This window comes from Prionailurus viverrinus, chromosome X (assembly GCF_022837055.1).
Source record: "Prionailurus viverrinus isolate Anna chromosome X, UM_Priviv_1.0, whole genome shotgun sequence".
Taxonomy (NCBI): Eukaryota; Metazoa; Chordata; class Mammalia; order Carnivora; family Felidae; genus Prionailurus; species Prionailurus viverrinus.
Window position 1 is genome coordinate 84,088,383 of NC_062579.1, and position 20,254 is coordinate 84,108,636.

The window sequence follows — 20,254 nt, forward strand, 5'->3', positions numbered from 1 at the left end:
CTCAGCACAGTAAATCCATTGTGAACAGGAGTCTTTTTGATTCAGAAACTGCTTGAAAAGAGTTCAGTAATTAATCCAGTAGCCTCAAAATCAATGCTGAGATCTGAATGCATATCTTGCAACTCTGTATACCATGGGCCAGTTCAGTCCAAGAAGTCAACATTATGGCATATGATATAACATAGTGGCTATTCACTGATCCTGTTTATTGAAAGTAGCTTTTATAGTGGAATGACTGACAGTAGTCAGTCACCAGAGGCCTCCTTGCTCTTTTCCTTCCTCCATGGTGTGCCGTTATATCTGATGATCCTTTGACTTTCATGCATATTCTCTAATGCTAAGGAATATCTCATCACCGTCATGGATATTTTCCTCTTGTTATATAATATGGCCAAATGCAGACATTAATTGTAAATTACCTTAATGGGGATATAAAAGAGTCCCCACTTCCTTAGACCTGAGTCAAAGTCTTTTTATTCTCGTCTTATAGCTACTTAGTGGGTGATGAACTATGGGTGGTCATGGAATACTTGGCTGGCGGCTCTTTGACTGATGTGGTCACCGAGACCTGTATGGATGAAGGCCAGATAGCAGCTGTGTGCAGAGAGGTAAGAAAATAGAGCGTTTCTAGCAGATGACAACACTAAAACCGGCAGTTCTTTTTCTCTGATTATCCAGAATGTGTAGAACATCAGAGCAATGATCGCGTGTCTTTTCTATGAAAAAAAATTGGAGAGCCTAACTTCAATTTAAATCCTTTCCTAATCGCACTTTCCGACCCTCCCTTCCCAGCCTGTTGTGTATTCTGGTCATTTTGCTATGGATCTTTTGAACTCTGTTATGCCATTTGCAAGGTGAATGCTCGGCCTGCATGTTGTAGTCTCGATGAACACGGAAAATAGCAATGGTGGCACAGAAGTCTCTTCACATTTGGGGGGATTTTTACACACTGATGATTTTGTCCTGCACGCACAATGTGAGCCACGTGAATTACAAACCACTATAATCCCATCATTCTCGAGAAGGCAGTTTAAGCAAGGTCCTCCCTCAGCCCAGACAGTCGTTGCTTTCACAGTCCAATTTGGACATCCCTCACCCCCCTCCAGGGGGCCTGAGTCTGCCTCTTTTCCAATAACGGTGTCATATCCCCGGTTTTGAGCTAAACGGAGGACATGTTTTCTTATATTTTTTTCAATATTTAAAAACACACCCCTCTTTGGAGTCTCATCCGGGGCATTGCCCTCCACCCCATTCATTGTGGTGAGGTTTTCTCTAGACACAAATAGGAACTCTGACCCACTGCTGCAACTTGAAAACCAATGGCGGGAACACAAAACCAAGTAATTTCGGCCAGTCTTTGCTTGCGTTTTATTTTAAATGGTTTGCTCAAATTTCCTCCTCCCTTGCTCTCCTCCCATCTGCCTTTCCTCCTCCCCAAGGATGCACGCATATCCACCAAACACATGTATTTTCTATTCATGCAGTGAAGCAAGCTTCTAATCCTTAGGAGAATATTCTACCCTGAGTCTACGGTTTCCATGTTGCATGGTGCAAAGCCATTTCCAAGCAAGTAACTGTAGCCACTTCATAGACTAGAAGTGGTTCCCAACCATGGCTGTCCATCAGAGGTAGCTTGGGGCACTCGTTTTAAAGGCAGATTCCTGGGTCCCACTTCAGGCCTACTGAATTAAATACCGTGGATACAGAAGCTTAGTACACCTGTTTAAGACCAAGCTGAATCCGTACCCTCCAGATACTAGGTCAAAGTATGATTATTAATTGGTTAGTTTGGCTGACTCAGAAGCTTTTATAATGTATTCTGCTAAGTTACAGCATTGATGTAAACAGTAATGTGATTTCAAAATGATAATACAATAGTAACCTATTTTCCTTGACAATGCAAAAGTATGCCTTTGCCCCAAGTATATCTAGAAACGAAATGTAAATTGTTTTAAATTCTTTGCGATATAATTAGAACTTTTTTTTTTTTTCTGATTCAATAGTGCCTCCAAGCTTTGGATTTCTTGCACTCAAACCAAGTGATCCATAGAGACATAAAGAGTGACAATATCCTTCTTGGGATGGATGGCTCTGTTAAATTGAGTAGGTATTTTGGTTCAGATGGTGTTTGAAAGAATATTGGAGGATTTCTGCTCATTTACTGTCTATCTTGAGATGAAAATGGCTATTGAAGGTGATTGGTTTAAAGGCATTCAGAGCCCAGTTTGAAGTAAAGAATTTTTTTCTAATTCTGTGTTCCTGTAGATCGTGGCCAGATTCTGAGGGGTTAACATTTCAGAATTTCTAGTGACTTCTATCTGCTGGATGATAAATACCTAAATAGAAAGCTGAAAGATTCTATAAGTTAAAAGGAACAGTAATGGGGAGGTAACCAGACTGAGGTCTAGGAAAAATGACATCACATTCATAAGTTATTTCAGACCCTTTTAAAATCAGGGCCACTGGAGAGATCAGGTAATAATAGATATGAGCTAGGGAGTTGTGGAAGCTCAGTGTCGAACAGAAGAAGGTACAGCCATATCTGAAAGTGATCTATTGTTAAAAAAAAAAAAACATAAGAAGAATTTGGGGCACCTGGCTGGCCCAGTCATTTGGGCGTCTGACTTGATTTCAGCTCAGGTCATAATCTCATGGTCATGGGATCAAGCCCCTTGTTGGGCTCCGTGCTGAGCCTGCTTGGGATTCGCTCTCTCCCTCTCTCTCTGCCCCTCCCCTGCTCATGCTCTCTCTCTCTCTCTCTCTCAAAATAAATAAACATTAAAAAAAAAAAAACAGGGGCGCCTGGGTGGCTCAGTCGGTTGAGCGTCCGACTTCAGCTCAGGTCACGATCTCGCGGTCCGTGAGTTCGAGCCCTGCGTCAGGCTCTGGGCTGATGGCTCAGAGCCTGGAGCCTGCTTCGGATTCTGTGTCTCCCTCTCTCTCTGCCCCTCCCCCGTTCATGCTCTGTCTCTCTCTGTCTCAAAAATAAATAAATGTTAAAAAAAATTAAAAAAAAAAAACCCAGAGGAATTTGACTTGATTTTAATGGACTTTTCTTCTCTGCAGCTGATTTTGGGTTCTGTGCCCAGATCACCCCTGAGCAAAGTAAACGAAGTACTATGGTGGGAACTCCCTATTGGATGGCACCTGAGGTGGTGACTCGAAAAGCTTACGGTCCGAAAGTTGATATCTGGTCTCTGGGAATTATGGCAATCGAAATGGTGGAAGGTGAACCCCCTTACCTTAATGAAAATCCACTCAGGGTAAGTAAAAAGAAAACATAGGTAATTCAGCCCCAGGAGAGGGGCCAAATGTCATTCCTTGTCTCCACCAAAAGTGCCCAGAACAGGCCCTTCCCTGAGACAAGTGACACAGAAGCTCCAAGTTCTACTTCGCAAAATTACTGTGAGCTCATGTCAGTATCTCTTAAGGTGTCTCCGCGGTTTTTCCAGGTGCTTTGATATCAGGATTTCTAACGGCAGGGGTGTATAAAATTCTTTAGTATCTCTTTCTACTGTTAAAAAAAAAAGCATAGCTAAAAAAAAAAGTGAGATGTGGGAAGAAAAGTATTTTTTATCACATGCCATGGTTAAATGATCTATCTAGGAAACACTTGTCTTACAATCACGTTAACAAAGTGAATAAACGCATTTCCAGGATACCTCTAATTTTTAAATTAGATTTTGTCTCATTGTCAGTAATGATTTATTGAGCAGCCGCAGCTGGGTGGGTATCGAATGGAACACGAGAGAGACGCCGTGCCAGCCTGGTGGAAGCACAAACTTAATTAGACTGTCTAGTAGAAAATTAATGGAGATAGTTTGTGTTGGGCAACTCAGTTTGCTACTGCAGAAGCAGGTTTGGTCCTCATGTGGTCTGGTTACCTCTGGAAAGAGAAAAGCTCCGTTTCACAGCCTAACACCATCTTTATTCAGAGATAAGCCTTGGATCACGAGAGTAAAGGGCAAAGGAGCAGGAACGAAACGCCCACTCAGCCCTGAAGTGAGCCAGCAGCTATTTTGTTGTGTAGAGGCTAAGGGAGAGCCAGAAGCTGTGTTACATATTTAAAGGGCATCCCGCTTTTGAAAAAGGAAACGCGCACACATTCAAATTCTACTCTCAAAACACAAATAGGGTGCCAGCGCCAAAGGCATCCTGTGTATTGTTTACACCATTACCACTGAGTCTAAAATCGAATTTGGTCCTTGGTATAAACAAATTGTCCTCGGCAAATGGTTCGGCGTCTACATGTTAAGCTGATAAAATCCATCTTCAAGCCAGATATACGTGGCTTTCTGGATATGTAAAGCAACGTACAAACTAATTGTCTAGTTGTTTTCACATTGAACCTTTTGTAGTTGGGAGCTGTGTTCCCGCGAATGGAGAGGGGGACAGCCTCCTCCTCGTCCCCTCCTAATTCCTCTCTGGCACTTGGCCTCTTGTCCAGTCCCTGCACTGATTAGAAAACAACAGATAGGAGCAAATGCCCTAATGAATGCTACGGGCTATTGCTCTGGTCTCATGAAACAATCTGGAAGTGAGATGTGCACATTGATTAGCTGCCTGCGGGGCTGAGTGGAAAAGAAGGGGCATTTTCCCACCGTTTGTGGGTCAGCCCTCCATGAATTTAATCAAGCCCACCCCTGACCTATGGACCAGCGCATCAGGATAATTACTTGGGCTTATCCTTATTGTTTAACCACCTTTGCCCATTAAGAAATAGCAGTGAAAGAACACATCAGGCCTCTTGTTTCCATGGATTTCCTCCACTAAGTCTTCGGAGTTTGGAGGCACTAAACGGATTACAGCTATTTTGCTTTCTGCCTTCTAATGAGTAATTTACAACCTGCAAAATTTAAGGATTAAATAAATGGTGCTGTAAAGCAACTGGTCTCGGTAATGCATTTATTACCTTCCTCAGTTCCCCAATTACAATTGATCGCTCTTTAGCTAGGCTGTTAATTGTTAGAAAAAAAGGAAACAAGTTTTAATCTTTATAGGCATCTTCCAGCCTAGGATTAGAACTCATAATGAACAGCTTGTCTCTTAGAATCCACAGCCTTGTATCTAAACAAGTACTTTCAGATTAACAAGCCACCAGGTTCAGGAAGCCTACATTAAGGCCATAACAAAAAGACTTGTCAGAAAGACCACCCTGCTGAATTCCACTGATAAGGATTTAGTCTAACTTTGCTCATTACTCTCCGTGTGTGATCAACCCCCAATGACTCAATCAATCAACAGGTCCGTATTGAGCCAGTGCGCTCTCTCTCTCTCTCTCTCTCTCTCAATCTCTGCTAGGTGCCACAAGTGTTTTTTGAGTTTTGATTTTAAATATGTTGCCCTCGTGTTTGCTTAGAGAAAATACAAGGTCTTGGGATATATGCCCTTATTTGGGATTTGCAAAATGTGGTCTCCAAAACCATAGAGAGATTGGAGAGGAAAAGACATAACATGAGCCTGTAAGAAACCTGTATTTTCTTGGGTCCTGGTGACCAGGCTATGTGTGGGGAATTGCAGAATTACAGAGCTTTGGGAGAGGTATGAAAGAGAGGTAGATTAGTCCTTCTTTCTTTGAAATCCTTCCCATACTACCACCCACCCACCCCTTTGGGCTTTGAGGAGGAAAGAAGGAAAGAAGTGGAAGGAAGCAGCGTGGTAGAGGGTAGCACATCATAGTGAAAATTTTGGCCCGTGTAGTCAGGTGGATCCGGGTGTGCCCTGCCTCCACAACCTAGAACCTCTATAACTTTCAACAAGTCACTTAAAACCTTTGTAACCCTGTTTCCTTTGCATAAAATGGGGGTAATACCTGTCTGGCAGAGGTAGCGTGAACACTAAATAAAATAATGCATGCAAATCACCTAGCACAGTGTCTAGCTCATTGTAGGAAATACATATATATGCATATTGTTTTCCAGTTTAGACAGGGTTCTGTAAAGCTCTGCCACAGAGCTTTGGGTTTGGTTTAGTCCTTGGCGTGGGAACCTGACATCACTGGTTCTTAAAGCTCCTTAGAGAGATAGATTTATTATACAAATAGAAAAGTCAGAAGGGAAAAAGAAAGGATCCTTAGAGTGCTTTTTACACATTCATAAATGGAAATTGGATTCCCCACTTCTGCAAAAACTTCCCCTTCACGGTAGCTATACTCCGGTCCCCGCAAAAAGTAGACGGTTCTGCAGAGCTCAGTAAAATTACAATGAACAGGTAACACAGGAGAGGTTCAAGGTGAAGACTGGGGCTGTACATTTGGGGGCTTCTTGCCTTTTGTTGTGGTTTTGTGCGTGTGTCTCTATTGGGTCAGTTACAACCGAGCAAGCTCTTTGTGAATGCTGCCAGTTAACATATCGCTGATGCAAGGAATCAGCTACTTCCCCCCGCCCCTAGTTATAAAGTGGTTGGAATTGTTTGAATGTAATTCACTCCGTACTAACTGACCCAGTTTGCTCATAAAATGAGTTTTAAAGGTCGTAGAATTATTTACTGATGTTATGAGGTTGGTACCCTTCCAGAGACAGAGAGGAGACAAGCTTCTTACCGTCCCCCACTGCCTGAAGTCTTTGCGCTCAACATAATTGGCCTCGAACATGTTGTTCTGTGACCCATGGACATTTTTAGTGCAGTCTCCAGTAATAAAGTGCCTCGTTTCTTCTGTTTGCCAAAGCGACGGGATAAAATCGAACTTCGCCTGTGGATATGCCAATCAGTGTTGGTGTTCTGCTCATCTCCCCAACTTTTTTTGTGAATTGGAGATATGTGGTCTAAAACCTGTGGTCACAGTGACCCGCTTCTAAGTAAAGAGGGACGATCATTTCCATAAAACGGATCTTTTGCTTGTTTTTCTCAGCCCCAAAAGAGTACCCCTGTATGAACTTTGCATTCACATGTAATTGGGCTGTTCTTATCAATGAGTTTTGATGGAATTTGGTATTTGTGAAATGTCTCAGTGACATCCGGTTGAGGTCCCTAGTGGACGGTGGGCAGATCCCTTTTTTACATGTGATTTTCCAAACCTTTATCCTAGTTGAAATGAACTTTAAATGTTGTCTTTCTACCCTTGCTTCAAGCGTCTGTGACACGGTAGCAAGCATTGCATGTTTGGAAGGCTGTTACTGGTATTAATAAGGGACGTCTGAATGCTAAAAACAGTATATAATGTAGGATGCGAACCACTGACCCCATACCAGTGGATCTGCCCCGTGGTTGTGCACTGGAATCACCTAAGGAGCTTTAAGAACCAGTGATGTCGGGTTCCCACAGCAAGGACTAAACCGAATCCAAAGCTCTGTGGCAGAGCTTTATAGAACCCTGTCTGAACTGGAAAACAGTTCTTCGCCAGCCCTCTTTGAGCATGATTCTTCAACCAGAAAAGATCATACTGTTAATTATGTACACATTTCTCCGTTTCCCCTAAAAAAATAAAATACCGTGAGTAACTCTGTCAGAGCCCTGTTGAAAAATCCCTTTGCACTTTATGGCATTTTCTGATTTCCCAGTCCGGTGGCACTATTAGAAAAAGGAATGACCTTAGCTCAGCATATACGTCCATGATACGCCATTTCTTTTTCAATTTTACTGATCCCAAAAAACAGAGTTTATCATGACGACGTGTTAGCTGCTGAGTACATTATTTATTATTTATTATCGGTGATAATAAAGCTATCAGTCTGACTGCTCACGATTAGGAGTGCATGACCCGGATGGCCAGAGAGAAGGGAGGGCACGGATCAAAAATCGGTCCTATTGCATACCCTACGAAGACAACAAGGCTCCCTGTTCTCCCTTTCCCCTCACCTAAAGCACTGCGCTAATGTCAGTTACTCTTACCCTTTATTACAGCACTAGGGAAATTCTGGTTGGCTTGGATGTCTAGAGAAGAGAGTTAAGCAGGAGAGAATCTCTAGCAACTGAAAAACAGCAACTAGGGGCCAACGTGCTTCTAGCTCCTCCAACCACTGGAACCTGTGCTGTGGATTGGAATGTCTGGCTTTGATGGCGCGTGCTCATTTGGAATTAAAGTCAGACATAAACTTCCTGAGCACCGGAGAAGCAAGCATACTTTGCTAGCACTCAGTCAATATTGTTTTGAATGTATTTCAGGAAGAGCTGGGAGCATTCCCTTCTTTTTCCGTAAACCACTGTGGAACAGCAAGGTTTGCTGATGGTTTGTTGACACTCCTACTCTGAAGGCAAACCTGTGCCTGAAAGGAGGGGCGAGTTGGGACCAACTGCAACTAAAATAATTATAGAACGGTAACAGGGTTTCTTTTTAATCAGTAAAAAAAAAAAAAATACTGCCTGTCAAAGGATAGACAGCTCTTAAGAATCATTGGTTGTCAGGAATTTAGCACAGGAAAATGGGACCTAGCCATAGGAAAGCTGCAACTCTCATTTAGATTGTAATTCAGAAGCAGACGGCTCAGACTGGTGAGTTATGACCCGGAAGACAGCCAAAGAAGAAATTGATTCCACAGCACGCGAAAATCTGAGACTCTGACCAGGCAAAGAGGAGGGAAAGGAAGATCAAAAATGCAGTGACCGGGGACTTAGGCCCTTATCCTGATATCACCTTATCATTCCTTGGTGTCCTTAAAGCATGACTTGGGAATAAGCCAAGGATGCCTATGCCTGTTGCCCGAATAGCTACCAGACCCATAACGAAGCAGTTAAGTCCCTCGAAATCAGAGCCCATCCTAAACAGACAAATCACGGAGTGTGCTGATGGGCTTTTGCCTAGTGAAATGCCCACTGGCATGTTTTATCCTGTGGCGTTTTCAGTCTGTGTTTTTGCCCATGAAACATAACGTCACCGAGAAAATCTGGGTTTTCTTGACTACTAAAGATGATTTCTAACTTTTGTCACCATTTTCAAACATACCTTTGTCAACCTGGTTGTGACATCATTTTAGAAGACCCTTTGCATCCTGATCAAAGGATGCTCTGAGATGTCTTACGTGAGCTTCTCAGCAGAGAGAGTTTAACTTGGTGAAGGCAGTCTTACCTCTGTAGCTGGGAGAGGCAAAGTGCTAACATTGTCAGGAACAAGCTGATCTTTTTGCCGCTTCTTCTGCTTCCTTCCTTCTGTTCCTTCCTTCCCTCTTTCCTTCCCACTTTCCTTCCTTAATTCCTTCCTTCCTTCCCTAACTTTTCCTCCTCCTCCTCTTCCTCTTCCTCTTCTTCTTTCTCCTCCTCCCTCTCCCTCTCCCTCTCCCTCTCCCTCTCCCTCTCCCTCTCCTTCTCCTTCTGATTCTCTTCCACCCTCTCTTCCTCTTCCACCTCCTCCTTCTGTCAGGAATCGTCCCAGTGCTTAGATGGCAAAATTCATCATCACCTTTCTTCCACGAGTGGCCAATAAATGTGAGAGGATGAGACAAAGAGCTTTCTATTGTCTCTACCACCTGTCTACATTATGCGAATTGAAGAGTGATTTCTCTTCCCAGATGTGCCAGTCAGGAAGTCCATGACCTTGCACAGGTTACTTCTTCCTTGGCCTCCATCTTCTTGTCACTTCAAAGAAGTGGAGCTTGATGAGATTATTAGTTGCCAGGAGACTTCACAAGGCCCTAGAATTCTACGGAGCTCCTTAGGCTTAAAGGGCCCAAGGGAGAGGTCACATGGCTATTGATTCCACCAGAACAGGTCCTCTTTAATTGTTTTTCTGTATTGGGCTTCCACATGAGCGGTACCTAAGGAAAAGGAGAAACTCATGAGTCTCTGACTCTGATTCTGTGTTCTTGAGCTGTAGGTAGGCTACAGCCTTCCCTGACGGCTGGAAGAGCCATGTGTGTTGTCTTTAGGACTGCTTCCAGAAGAGTGACCTTCAGGAAGCAGCTCGGAGATGTCTCTCTCATCACCTCCTGACTAAATCTGTATCCCATAAAGAGGGAAGATCCCCCTTCTCCTACCAAGCAAAGATACTTGACCATGTTGGGAGTGAAAGAAGGCTGCATGTAGGGCCACACAGCCCGCTCTGACAGGACTCTTGGGGAGAAGCCGGGAAACAACACTGCAGTGATAGAGCTACTATAGGGATCCATAGGCTGCACTCTGGGGCATGAAGGGAAGAATCATATGCTACCATGTACAGAGCTGGTCAGCTGACCTACTGCTTACAAAGTAGAAGTCGCAACCAATTGATGTGAGCAACATAATGCATGTTTCACAGATCATGCCGTGGTTGGCTGTTTTGAACCCAATACAGTAATTTGGGTGAAAAGCCCAGAAGAATCAGGGAGTTAGTGCCCTACCTCCTCTAATGTTCTAAAATGAGACATGAAAAATGTGTCGTGTTCAATGGCACCTTAGAACCAGAAAGCAGGTGCGGGTTGTAGCGAAAATGGGAGGTGAAGAAGCCAATACACTAAAACTACAGGCAGTGCTTTGAGAAATTGTATGCGAGAAGACCAGAGAGATAGGGCAGTAGCAGAATGGGACTGAGGATCAGGTCCCTTTGGCCTCCCTGATTCTTTAGCTTCTATCTTCATTTCTCTTCCTCTGGGTTCCATCAGCCACCCTTCTCTCCCCATTGTCATTTGGCCCCTGTCCTTGCCCTGTGATCATCTGCTCCTTCTGCTTCCCCCAGCTTTTCTCCTCCACCTCCTGTCCCATTTTGCTTTGTCTCTTCTCTGTGCCTCTGCCTACTTTCATCCCCACTTCCAGATCCCCTCTGGTTCTCAATCCTGGGTTGCCACTTGGGCTGCCCTGGGGTTTCGTTGTGAACACACGTAGCCTGCTCCGTGTTTCTTGACAAGCACTATTAATCCTGAGAGATTAGAACGAGCACACCCATTGTTGGAGTCATCTGGTCTTTATTTTCTAGCAGTGGCCAGTCCTTGATGCTCGAAAGGAGCACTCTAAAACTAGACCAACACCTAATCAGTTAGTGGTACCTAATTACTTTTTTCCATCAACCTGTAAGAGGATCGATCTGTAATAGGTTCCTTTTGAATGACTTTTTAAGGATTAAACAAAAACAAGCACCGTCCCCCCCCAGCCCCATGATGTGGTGACAGATGAGAACCACTATGGAAGACAAGTAGGGAACAGAATGACACCACATTGCATACTCAGCGATCACGCTGGACCGTTGGGATAAATAAGTCAACGTATGGAAGAAAACATTAGGTGTACTATAGTAATTTCTTACTGCATATTTTGGCCCATTCGTTTTCTTCTTAGAAAGAAACATTAGGGCCTTTCATGACATCCATAAACACATCAGAGGTAGCAGTACACTCTGGCCTTTGACCTCTGAAATCCCAGGTCATGAGTAAACTAAGCCATGAGGTGTCAAGTCACTCGTTGCCAAATAACTCTCATAAAACACTCAAAGGTAGTTGGAAAGCCTAAGATGAGGGAGGAACCAGGACAGCAGGAGACTGCAGAGTACAGAGCTGCTTATAAACTCTCAACATACACATAGACACTGGAGAATACAGTGTGAAACCCTCTAACTGGTGATCTTTGTTCCCCATTTCCAAACAAGTGGAGAACGAACAATTGACCTCAAGAGTGTCCATTTCCTCTGTAGAGGTAAAGGCGAACTTTTCAGTGTGCCTCATTCCTTTTAAATGTTTATTTATTTTTGAGAGAAAGAGGGAAGGACAGAGAAGGAGGGAGACAGAGGATCTGAAGCAGGCTCTGTGCTGATAGCAGAGAGCCTGATGCCTGCTCCACCCTCAGGAACCGTGAGATCATGACCTGAGCCAAAGTCGGACATTTAACCCACTGAGCCACCCAGGCGCCCCAGTGTGCCTCATTTCTTGAGGAGCCCTTGTGTGCCTCTGCTAGGAGAATTCCTACCTCAGAGACTGCAGACAGTGTGAGGTGTTATTTGCAGTGGTCAAGAGCAAGAACTCTGGACTCACACTCCCTCGATTCAAATATTGACTTCCTCGTTGCTAGTTGTGCGATACTGGACAAGCTAAATTAGTCCCACAGGTCTCAGTTCCTTCATCTGTCCCCGGGGGATCATAATCGAGTCTACCTCAGTGGGTTGTTGTGTGGATTAGGTCACCTAATAGTAATCACTGAATAAATGTTAGTTAGCTATTAAGACTTTCCATGGACATAGTATTTATAGAGATATTGAGACACAGATGAATAGCCTTCTTGGTCTTAGAGTTCAGTTACATTGTTTTGTTAAATAGATTTTTATTGGCTAGGTTGGGAGCCTTTTCACCATGTATAATACGATTTCCTTGGGAAAATGTGTTTTGAGTCCCAGATAGTCAACTTAGAAAGAAATATTTGTACCACACCCAATCGTCTTTGTAAATTGAGCCTTTATATCGGTGTCGGAGCCTTTCATGGTTACTAACACATTGCCATGTAAGTCCCCTGGTTTGTTTCCTAACATCTTAATCTAAACTTTATAAAGTGTTATAATGAACTGAAGTCACAAACTGAAGCTTTTTAATTAAATGGTTAGTCCTGTTGCGAAACTGCCTTAATGAAAATTTATTGGGTACATATGGATTGTTTTGGGGCCTCTTTGGAGAAATGTGGTAACTTCTAAGATGACTGCATTGATCTTTTTTAACCGAGGAAATTGCCAATAAGGTAAATTGAATTATTCCTTCAACTGGGTAGAGTAGTTTTCTCTGAGTACTTAGGAAAATTTTAGATGCACGTTGGAGTCAGTGAAAACTGTGATGTTTGTGTGTTATTGCCAAGAGACTTTAGAGTTATTATATTTTTTAATTTTTTTAAGTTTATTTATTTATTTTTAGAGAGCATAAGTGGGGGAGGGACAGAGGAAGAGAGAGAGAGAGTGAATCCCAAGCAGGCTCTGCACTGTCAGCATAGAGCCCGACGTGGGGCTTGAACCCATGAACCGCAAGATAATGACCCAAGCGGAAATCAAGAGTCGGCCACTTAACCAACTGTGCCACCCCGGCGCCCCTAGAGTTATTATGAAGAATTCCAGAACATCAGAAACTTCTAGGTAACGTGTATATCAAGATCACCATGAAGGAAGCCACCGTTTTATGCCCCGAGGTTGTCCTTCTGACTTTACAAACAAGGTCAGTAGGTCATAGGGCCTGCATTGCCCCACCTGAGGAATCAAACAGACCTTGCATAATGATATAGCAAAAGACTAATCAAGACTGCCTTCGCTGTTCAGAGAAGACTACATTCCGGAACTATGTTTCAAGTTCCAGAGACCATCATCTTCTCCCCTTCCTGTCTGGCTTTGCCCATGCAGCAGATTACCATGTTGTGGCCATCTTTTTCCAGTTTTCGCTCCCTTCGATGCCATCCCTTTCCAGAGCTCTTTTCCTCCTCCCCCACCGAGGGCCAGGTCATCAGAAGTTACCACATGCCAGGCCTGTGCGACTCAGAAAAGGCGCTTTGGTCATTGTCTGTGTATCTTCTCGTATGTTGAATGATTCACTTAAGCTCTGAGCTTTAATACCTCGTGTATCCAAGTCTGTTATAGTCCCAGCACAGTTAGGTGTGTTCATAAATTTTGGCTCTCCTTTTATTCGGCAACGAACGCATTTCCTGGGCACCTGTTTGAGGCTAACTGTGTCTGCAGGGTAACCAGTTATCCCAGTTTGCTAGAGTACTGAAACCCAAAACAGTCCGCAGAAAACCAAGGTGGCTGATCACCCTGTCTGTGTGGGAGGGAGGGAGAAGGCTTGAAAGACGAAATGCCACGTGAAATAGAGCCTCAGCAGCAAGGGGAAGTTCACCAGGCGCTTATGAGAAATGGGGCTAGCATTTTAAGCAGATATTAAAGAGCATTTCTTATTCAGAGTTCAGTGAACAGACTGGCTTGAATGGTATGTGAGCTTTGGCCAGTGTGTGTACATATGTGGGGGTGGGGGAAGAAGGGCTCTCGGGTAAGAAGAGAACACACTGAGGACCACAAAGACCACGGGGGCCCAATCATGGAGGACTGTCTATGCCATGCTAAGGAATCCTTACTGGATCCTGGGGACCAGTGGTTTTCAAAAGACGGTAGCGAGCCCTTGGTTCAAATGCAACCTTGCTTGGAAGCATAAAGAAATAGAGAAAAAAGAAATATTTCTCTCATTGAAACAGATATGTGTGGGTGCAGGCTCCTAGAGCCTTCACATGTATCTCCCTGTCCCGCCTCTTTGGAGGACTATTTTGGGGAGTACAGTTTGAAAACCACATATGTGGACCACGGAGGAGCCAACGAAGATTTTTTTCTAACAGCCAGCTCATTTTTTCTGAGTTTTCACTAGCTCAAGATAAAACCACACTGTGATCACTCATGCCGCAATCTATTTTCCCTAATCTTTCTTCATGTAAGACTTGACTTTGTTAGGGGGCGCCTGGGTGGCTCAGTCGGTTAGGCATCAGACGGGCTCGGGTCGTGATCTCGCGGTTTGTGGGTTCGAGCCCCACATCGGGCTCTGTGCAGACAAGTCAGAGGCTGGAGCCTGCTTCGGATTCTGTTGTCTCCCTCTCTGTCTCCGTTCCTCCCCCACCTGCACTCTGTCTCTGTCTCTCTCTCAAAAAAAAAAAATTTTTTTAACACACAAAAAAGAAAAAAAAGACTTGACTTTGTTAGTAAAACCCTTTTTGCTGTGATTGTTGTATTGGTTGCAACTGTATTTGTCTCCCATTAGCAGAGCAGCGGGTAGCAATTTTCTTTTTACAAAGATAGTACCCAGCTTACACGCAGGACGTGTTCCAAAAGTTCATTTTTAAGTTAATTATTTGGAACTCAGAGTACATTTTCCCATAGAAGCAGCATTGTGCGTAGTGAGTAGGTTCCCAGGCCATTCCACAAAGGCCAGTTTAGCCCATAATATAACTGAAAGTGTGGATTTTTGCAATGGAAATTAGTTGGATATAATACTGTTGCAATTAAAACGAAAACAATAGTTGAAAAAAAAAAGTCTGGGTTTTTGTTTCCCTCAAGGGTTAGCACTTGATGAAAAGCAGGTTTAATCCTAGGAAGACAAAGAGAAATACATGAGGAGTTCTGTGTGAGTTTGGACGGCACAGCTTTGGAAATTTTTTTTTACATAACGTTTGGGACGGTTTCGTAAATAAGAAAAGCAGTCGTGTTCTTGTAGAAAATTTGGAAAGTTGAAAAATATGTTTGAAAAATTCAATCACCAGTAATCCTACCACCCAGAGAGAACATATTGGTGTGTTTCCTTTCAACCTTTTCCTGACTATGTGTATTTTTTAAATCAAGCCAGCAGTATTAACAGAGTGCATCCCACATGAACTGCTGTGCAGTCTTTAAAATGATATTTATAGGGGCACCCGGGTAGCTCAGTCGGTTAAGCCTCTAACTTCCGCACAGGTCATTATCTTGTGGTCCGCAGGTTCGAGCCCTGTGTTGGGCTCTGTGTTGACAGCCTGGAGCCTGCTTCGGATTCTGTGTCTCCCTCTCTCCCTGCCCTTCCCCCGCTTGTTCTCTCTCTCTCTCTCTCTCTCTCAAAAGTAACATCAAACATTTTTTTAATAAAATGATATTTAGGAAGAAGTTTTTAAAGCATCAAACAATATTTCTGATCTAGTGTTTGAGTAAAAGGCATTCTTGCATCTGATGCCTCGATTGGGGGCCAAGGTGTGTAAGGCTACCAACCAAGATCCCCAACCTTCAGTCCCACCGCCACCCCCACTCCCCACAACAGATATCAGAGTTCCTCCTTTTTGTAGAAATTCGGAAGAGGACGTGCGTTCTCTTCCAAGTGTGGTGAAGCTCATAGCACTGGCTCCTTATTCTGATTCTCCTTCAGATTCCTGAACTTTCTTCTCCCTTTCTCCGGTGTAGCACCAACCCTACTCATGCTGCACAACCCTGGTGAAGGCCGTTTTGTAATTCATGAATAGAAAGAGGGGCACACGTTTCCTGAGGTAATGAGGCATGGACTAAAGAGAAGTGAGAAGGATTTGGGCAGAAGTGTATGTGTACTTGTAAGGCAGGAGATTATGTGGAGGAAACTGTATTGAGCCACAGTGGTCAAAGAAAGGTAGGGAAATGAAACCATGTAGCATGCAGGAGGACCTAGGGACGGTGGAAACGAAGAAAAGTGTGTGTGTGTGTGTGTGTGTGTGTGTGTGTGTGTGTGTAGGCATGTGTTTAGGACCTTGCTTGGCTCACAGAGCAGAAAAAGGCAAGCAAAGGACAGTGAGTGTAGCGGAATTGTGGCCAGTGGAAATAAGAAAGTTTTAGGAGGAGGCAGCAAATTGTAAGGTGCATGGTAAGCAATTTTCTCTGAATAAGGGAACAAAGACGGTTTGTGAGGACAGGTGCTTGAAGCACTAATCGTCCGCGAACTAAAACACCCTGTTTGAACTCCATGTAATATATCTGCTGTGATCAAGCACCATTTGACTTCAGCCCAGTTGCTGATTTCCTAAAAGCAGTTTACAAACACATTCCTTTTTCACACTATTTTATTTTATTTTATTTTGTTTTATTTTATTAGTCAAGATTAGATTTGCAGCTGACTTGTATTTTGGCACGGAAGTCTCAATAGCTGCCCCTCTGCGTTTGCTGTTCATCAGTGAAGGAATTGAAAATCAGAAAGGATGGAGGGGTCAGGGGAAACAAGGTGTGGGTTTAGAGGGGATTGTATTTCATGTGGCGTTTTTTTAATGTACTGAGTGAGAAAGCAAAAGTTTCATTGCACTGTATAGAAACTTGTGCCATTTTAATTCTTGGTCATCACCATGTAAGGGAATCTCACTCTGTGGGATTCTGTGGCTCTCGTGTCGGTGAACTTACAATTCAGAGATTCTGGGTTAAGGGGACCACAAGTCCTTGGCTAGTGATTCTCCGTGTTGGCTATAAATTGGAGTCTCCTGGAGAGCTTAAAAAATCCCGATGCCTGTTCCACCCCCAAAGATTTTCACTTAATTGGTTTAGGGGTGAGAACTGGGCGTGGGGATCTTTTAAACCTCTCCGGGTGACCCCCATGTGCAAGCACTTCTGGGACCTTCTAGTTTAGCCCATTGCCTTAATTACCCGTGTGGATTAAACCAGTTCTCAAAGTGTGGTGCTGGAACTAGCAGCTTCAGCATGGGGACATGCTTGTTTGAATGCAAATTCTTTGGGCCCCCCTCCAGATTTACGGACTCAGAAACTCCGGGGGTGACCTAGGAATCTGTTTTAACAAGCCTTTTAGGTGATTCTGATGCATGCTGTAGGTTGACAGCCATTGAATTAAACAGTCCCTCCTAACCCATTCTCTTTTTAATGTTTATTTATTTATTTTGGGAGAGAGAGAGCACAAACAGGGGAGGGGCAGAAAGACAGGGAGAGAGCATGCCAATCGGGCTCTGCGCTGTCAGTACATGGCCCGACTCAGGGCTTGATCCTATAAACCATGAGATCATGACCTGAGCTGAAGTCAAGAGTTAGAGCCACCAAGGCGTCCCCTAACCCTTTCTAAAGTACACTTGTGGAGGTTTCTAGGCAGGAGGAGAGATGTCTTTACCAGCTGATGAAAACTGGTCCAGGAAAGGACTTTTTAAAAAAATTTTTTTAATGTTTATTTATTGCTAAGAGAGAGAGAGAGAGACAGAGCACCAACGGGCGGTGCGGGGCAGAGAGAGAGGGAGACACAGAATCTGAAGCAGGCTCCAGGCTCTGAGCTTTCAGCACAGAGCCCAACACAGGGCTTGAACTCACAAACCGGGAGATCATGACCTGAGCGGAAGTCGGCGCTTAACCAACTGAGCCATTCAGGTGTCCCCAGGAAAGGACTTTTATAAAAATACTTCTAATTATTTTAGGAGCCACGGTGGGCAAAGAAGAAAGAGGTAAGGGGGGAAATTATTTGCCACGAAAGCCCAAGCAAGTTCAGGAGGGAGCATGTCTTCATAATAGTTAGGGGGTTGGTCACATAGGCAGACATAACCCTGGTGGCAATACCTGCAGGAAAACTCCTACTTATCCTTCAAAACCCCGTTCAGATGCCAACCTCCACTGTGAAGCTTCCTCTGAGCTCTAGGGTAAACTGCTTCCTCCTTGTATTTACACAACACTCGCTATCTCCCTCCTTTAGCTCTCATCTCACTGTATTGTAGCTATTTATGTCTCTCCCTTACCAAATTGTGTGATCTTTGAAAGCAGGGCATTCTCATATTCATCTTTGGATATCCAGTGTCTAATACAATACCTGATACATACTTAGCGTTCTAGAATTGTTTGCTTACAGGAGGCATGAGGAACAACCACCTTTTTTTGTTTTTGTTTTTTTGGCTGTCATGAGCCTTCAAAAGATGGGTTTACCTTTGTGAATTAATCAGGGACCTGGGTCCGGCTCTCTCCCTGAAGGCTAGGCCCTTGATTCTGTCAGCACACCATGAGTCAGTCGGTAGACGCCTCTCAGTGGTGGTGGCCTTACAGAACAAAGATCTCAGAAATGTATTAGCGACTGATTATTTTACATTAGGATCCATAATCGTCAGGTTCCAGGAGTACTAATGCCAAGTTTTCTCATATTTTCTCTTATTAGACGTAGACTTTCACAGGAAATCTAATTGAAATGTACAGGGATACACCTGCCATAGGGCAAAAGTACTGGGGTCCATGGGTCTCACCGGTTACTTCGCATCGAGGCCCTACCATCTCTGTGGTTCTTTGTGCTTCTCTAATTCTGTAATGTACTCTGTTCATCCCTGGGATGCTCACAAATACTCTTTTTCTGTAAGTTTATTTATTTATTTTTAGAGAGACAGCACGAGCGAGGGAGGGGCAGAGAGAGAGGGAAAGAGAGAGAATCACAAGCAGACTCCATGCTGTGAGCACAGAGCCCGACACGGGACTCAAACTCACGAAATCGGGAGACTGTGACCTGAACTGAAACCAAGACTCAGATGCTTAATCGACTGAGCCACTCAGGCGCCCCTCACAAATATTCTTCAAACAAGATAAACACTGAGCAAATTGCAGTCACTTTTATAACAGTGCCTTCTGGAGGTTGTACCCAGGTCAACGTGATTGGGTGTGTGCGTGTTCCCCAAGTCTTTAGAGTCACGGTTTCCCAGGCAACCCCTTGGCTTCATTTCCTAGGTGGTTAATCACACATTCATTATAACTGGATTTTTCCTGACTTAACTCTCCAAGGGACAACCTTTTAACCTTATTTCCAAATTTTTGGGGGTGGAGCCCCTCACTGTCACCTCAGTCACTGCCGAGAGGAGTGATTTCTAACTGGTAGAGAAACTTTGAAATACATGTCAGTGTCATGTTCTAAAATGGAATTTTTAAGAAGAAGCTGGATTCGTACCTTCCGTGCCAACTCACGATCCTCATTTGTCAGTGCTGAATGGATCTTCCTGTTTTTTTCTTTTCTTTTTTAAATCTCTGTAGGCATTATACCTGATAGCCACTAATGGGACTCCAGAGCTCCAGAATCCTGAGAGACTGTCGGCTGTGTTCCGTGACTTTTTAAACCGCTGTCTTGAGATGGATGTGGACAGGAGGGGATCTGCCAAGGAGCTTTTGCAGGTGAAAATAAAACAGGACAATTACAAAGAGAGAGTCATTACATTGAGCTTCTCCATCTCAATGTGTGACAGTAAGGGAAGCCGTGTCAAGAGATGTCTAGTTTGAGTTGGGCCGTAGCCATTTGGTTTTAGACCACAGGCACAGAAACAGAGGCATGCATCTAATACATGATTGATTGGCATGTTGCCTTTCTTCTGAGAAGTTGGCACTTTAATCTGTAAATCTCTTTTGTTCTTCCTGGAGTCTTATTTTGCAAGGAACAGAAGAAAACTGTGAACCTCTGGGGTTGCCATCTTGTTCTAAGCTTGACCGGTGCCCCTGGATGTTGTAGGCAGGTGCCCTTGGCCAGAGGTAATTCTCTGCGTAACTATGCAGTTGTTTCCATGGCGCTCGCTACTCTAATGCCTTACTGGTCAAAGCCCCTTGGCTGGTGATGGCAAATGGCAGGCACCTGCTTGCCTGGGTGAGTACCATCCAGTGATGAGTGCCTCTGTGACCACTTGCCCTTTTCAAGGCTCTCAGGGAATCAGCATAACCGATGGTCATTAGTACCAATTCCCTGCCACATTCTTTGCATACATTATCTCATTCAATTCTTAAAACAACTCCATACGTTAGGTGTTATTATCCCGTGTCACAGATGTAGAAATTGAGGCTGACACAGCCATCGAGTGGCAGAACTGGGATTTGAGTCCTGGATTGTCAGACTTTCCCCCACACAAACCCACAAACCAGTTTAGAGAAAAAGACGTACTTCTATTGATGGAGGAACACATGCCCACGACTACACATATAACC

The 20,254-nt window shown here is 43.9% G+C and overlaps 1 protein-coding gene across 11 annotated transcripts in view; it reads left to right on the plus strand.

Moving 5' to 3' along the window:
- Positions 1 to 20,254, plus strand: part of PAK3 (p21 (RAC1) activated kinase 3) — a 214,182-nt gene that overhangs the window by 184,557 nt on the left and 9,371 nt on the right. For all 11 annotated transcript variants that reach the window (XM_047844364.1, XM_047844358.1, XM_047844356.1 and 8 more), the window contains 4 exons: positions 491 to 608; positions 2,004 to 2,103; positions 3,067 to 3,263; positions 19,319 to 19,456. In XM_047844364.1, the coding sequence (XP_047700320.1) occupies positions 491 to 608; positions 2,004 to 2,103; positions 3,067 to 3,263; positions 19,319 to 19,456 (553 nt within the window). The remainder of the gene's footprint in view (positions 1 to 490; positions 609 to 2,003; positions 2,104 to 3,066; positions 3,264 to 19,318; positions 19,457 to 20,254) is intronic.